Genomic DNA, 3748 nt, shown 5'->3' with positions numbered 1-3748 from the left:
GGCGATTTTGCTTGTCTAGCGTAATAGGAAACCGCACACTTGTCGACCAAAACCAAATCGGTTTGTAATCAGTTTCCAACTGGTCGCATGCAACTGTGCTTGCAGGTCGAATTTCGGTTTCAGTTGCGTGATTACATTGTAATAAATGATTAATTTATTACTTAGAATGTATTAAAATTATTATTTTATTATTATAATTATTATATAATACCTGAATATTATATTTTGATAAATTGATAATTCATTCACAATGAATGAGCAGTTGGCAAACATTAAATTTGTCGAGGAGGTAGAAAAACACGAACTTTTATATAATTATAATCTTTCCGGATACTCAAGAAAAGACCTGACAGAAAAAGCATGGCACGAGATAGCAGCCAAAGTAAACATGACAGGTATGTAAAAAATGTAATTAATATATGTACCTATATACACTTAATATACACGGAGTATATTAAAAACAAGTCTTTTAAAGAAGGGCCAAATAAACGAATGCAGTATTTAGAATAATATTTCAATATGAATTATTATGTTTCAGCTGTTCTAAAAATAATATTTCCCTATACGGATTGTATTTATCTTTATCCAAGCTATATTAATAATAAAGTGTCTAAAAATACCATCAAAAAAATAACATGATATACTAGCTGTTTATGTACTATTGTACTACATTGTACTTTGATTTTATTTATAAATTATAATTATAAGTATAATTACATAATAATAATATAATAATAATCATGTTGTCGTATCATAGCGTATCGTATTTCTTATTTCTGGTACAGTGTATTTCCATTGCCATGGTAGAGATGCACGAGAAGAAAGAAAATAATTAGATAAATAATTTCTAATAGTATTTGCTGAAGATCTTTCATTTATTGTTACCTGTCTTGGTATTATTGTGTCTATTCCTACTGCGGCTATTTCATGATCTTCTTGCGTGTCTGTGGGCCTATAGACGATACCCTCTCGTTTACGTACATAATTGTGTAGAATGCAAACCGCTTTAATAATGTCATTCACTGATTCTACTTTTCGACATCGTATGGGACCATTTAGTACTTGAAACTTTTCTGCCGCCATGCCAAAGGCGCATTCAATAGTTTTCCGTCCACGGCTTAACCTATAGTTGAATATTCTTTTAACATTGTCTAATGTCCTTTTGGAATAAGGCCTCAATAAATACTGCGATAACGGGAATGCTTCATCAGCTGCAAAGTAGTATGGAAATGGACTATTTGTCTCATCATATGTTAACGGGGAAGATGAAGGGATGTCGAAACCTCCGTGGGTAATCCAATACTTCATTGCACTAGCTTTAAAAATGCCTCCATCACTGTTTCTTCCCGCGTATCCCGATTCTATCATCGTGAATAATCCTTCTGCATCGCAGCATGCCATTAAAACGACAGAATGGTATGATTTATAGTTATAATTTTGTGAACCTGTGTTGGGAAATTTCTCTATTCGTACATGCTTCCCGTCCAGAGCTCCAATGCAGTTTGGGAGATTCCAAATTGACTCAAAACGATCGGCTATCAATTTCCAATGCTCTCTAGTTGGTACCGGCATATATATTTCATTTAACGTGTCCCAGATTATTTTAGTTGTTTCGTGCACAATAGTTCCAACTGTAGTTTCCCCTCTTGCAAAGTATAATGAAAGAGACACAAATGTACATCCTGTAGCCAAGTATCTGTTAAAATATAAGTGAATATTATTACATAATTTATTACCTATATGAAACTGTGCAAACTGTGTAGTCACTGTAAATACTCGTAATTTAGTTAGGCGACCGGAGTGAATACCTAACCAGTAACCACGGCCCTGCGGATCACACTGTCCTAAGGGACAGTGAGTCCCAGTGGTCGACAGTGGTCAAAAATCCTACTTACACTACTCATTTACGAGATTCACTCGATAGCTACTAAACAACACAACGAGTTCCTGTTTTTTTTTTATATTTATTATTTATTATTTTTATTACAATGATTTTAGCGTCCGAGTGTAAAGAAAAATGGCGTAATCTTCGTACTGTTTTTACACGGAAAATGAAAACTCCGGCAAGTGAGTCTGGTAGAAATAAAAAAGCATATTATTTAGCAGATGCCGTGCAGTTTTCTATCCCATTTATAAAAACGTTGGTTCCGCCGTCCACTGGTAATCTTCCGGAGAAACCGCAAGACGAAACGACTGATGAAACGATAGAAAATACAGAAATATGTTTTGGTCTGACAAACTCATCGTACTCAGATCAGTCTTCAGAACTACAACCGCCACCACTTCCAACATCACCAACGTTAGAAGCACCATTTCTATCACCTTCCGCATCACCAGCATCACCAGTACTATCGCAACAAATTAACCATCCTGAAGAACAGTTCTTGTCTAGAAATAAGAAAAACCTGAAGTTCAAAAATAAATCGGCAGTGGTAGCAGATAATTATGTGGCTGAATACTTTAAAGCTAAAAAGGCGAGATTGGAAGCAAATTTAGTTACTAATTCTTACAACAGTGAAAACAAAAAAGCTCTCAAGATGTTTTTATTAAGTTTGATACCTGAAGTTGAACATTTTAGTAAGGATCAGATTAAATTATTTAAACGAAAAATTTTCAGCGTTATAGATGAAATATCATCCCAATCATCGTCAACATTCTCGTCGCCATCTACTACTTCATTTCCGTCAACACACACTTCGCAGTCAACCACGTCGTATACATCTGGGAGTACACCATCAAATGCACTTGAGTATTACAGCAACTTTTCTGGGACAGTTGAAAAATACGATGAGGAGTGCGAGTCCAGTTTCACACCATTATAGTTATTTTAATAATCATTATTAATTTCTTAATTTAGTTATTTGTTGATATTATGTTATTATTACGATTAAAATATAAGAAATTCAGAACCTTATAATTCAATAAAGACTAATAACACTTACCTCAGAGTTATCAATATTCTTTCTTCGGCAGACACACATTCTCTCATATTTGTGTTCATTTTATGTATATTAGGAGTAACCAACTTTAACAATTCCCAGTATGAATCTTTTGACATTCTGTAGAACGCTATAAACTTGGTATCAGTTTGATTCAGTTGTTCTGCTGCTATAAACAGCCTGCATTTCATATTTTTCTCTATATATGGATGGGTCCAATATTCCCTTCGTACTAATTTTCGTTGTCTACGGTACTGATAGTAGTTGATTATATCATCTTCATCAGAACTACTCGACATATTGCAAAAGTTTAATGTTTAACTATAAAAAAACTTTGAAAAACTTTAAAAAACGCACGTTCTTTCCGAACATCAATTCGCATACAACTGCGTACACTGGTCGAAATTCGATCGAACTCGTGTGCGGAGTAATACATAAATTGATTGCAAACCAATTGCTCAACAATCGCTCACGTAACTGATTTGAGATTCTCGTTGCAAAACAGTTTTACCGTGTGCGGAGGGCCTTATAAATTACTTTATCGTAAATAAATGATATTTTCCGTGCATCGCACAATTATTATTATTATCGTATGGTATTATAGACAAGCATTACAACACAATAAAATTATTAACAAATAAACTTTGTAAAAATAGAACAAAATAATAAAATAAAATATAAAACATATAGTATAATATAATTAGTCAGCAATTATAGTAGCATGGTAACTTCTATGTGGTAGGGTGATTTTCTATAGGGGAATATCAAGTGATCTCAGCCAGGTTAGAGCTGCATTCGAAACGTTGTGG

At 33.8% G+C, this 3748-nt stretch overlaps 1 protein-coding gene across 1 annotated transcript; it reads left to right on the top strand.

Annotated features, from left to right (window-relative positions):
* The first annotated feature begins 250 nt into the window (after window positions 1-250).
* Window positions 251-2822, top strand: LOC112596147. Its single transcript, XM_025341644.1, has 2 exons — window positions 251-395; window positions 1999-2822. The coding sequence occupies exons 1-2, from the start codon at window positions 251-253 to the stop codon at window positions 2820-2822; spliced, it is 969 nt and encodes a 322-aa protein (XP_025197429.1).
* The last annotated feature ends 926 nt before the right edge of the window (window positions 2823-3748 follow it).

This window comes from Melanaphis sacchari, unplaced genomic scaffold, assembly GCF_002803265.2.
Source record: "Melanaphis sacchari strain LSU unplaced genomic scaffold, SCAv2.0 Contig300_pilon_pilon, whole genome shotgun sequence".
In the NCBI taxonomy this organism is placed as follows: domain Eukaryota; kingdom Metazoa; phylum Arthropoda; class Insecta; order Hemiptera; family Aphididae; genus Melanaphis; species Melanaphis sacchari.
This window is presented reverse-complemented; position numbering and strand designations above follow the sequence as displayed.

What these genes read in the sequence shown, in the direction of transcription:
- LOC112596147 (XM_025341644.1), top strand. Translation starts at nt 251, where the DNA reads ATGAATGAGCAGTTGGCAAACATTAAATTTGTCGAGGAGGTAGAAAAA. An exon ending in AGCCAAAGTAAACATGACAG is followed by an intron (nt 396 to 1,998) that starts GTATGTAAAAAA and finishes CAATGATTTTAG; the next exon opens with CGTCCGAGTGTAAAGAAAAA.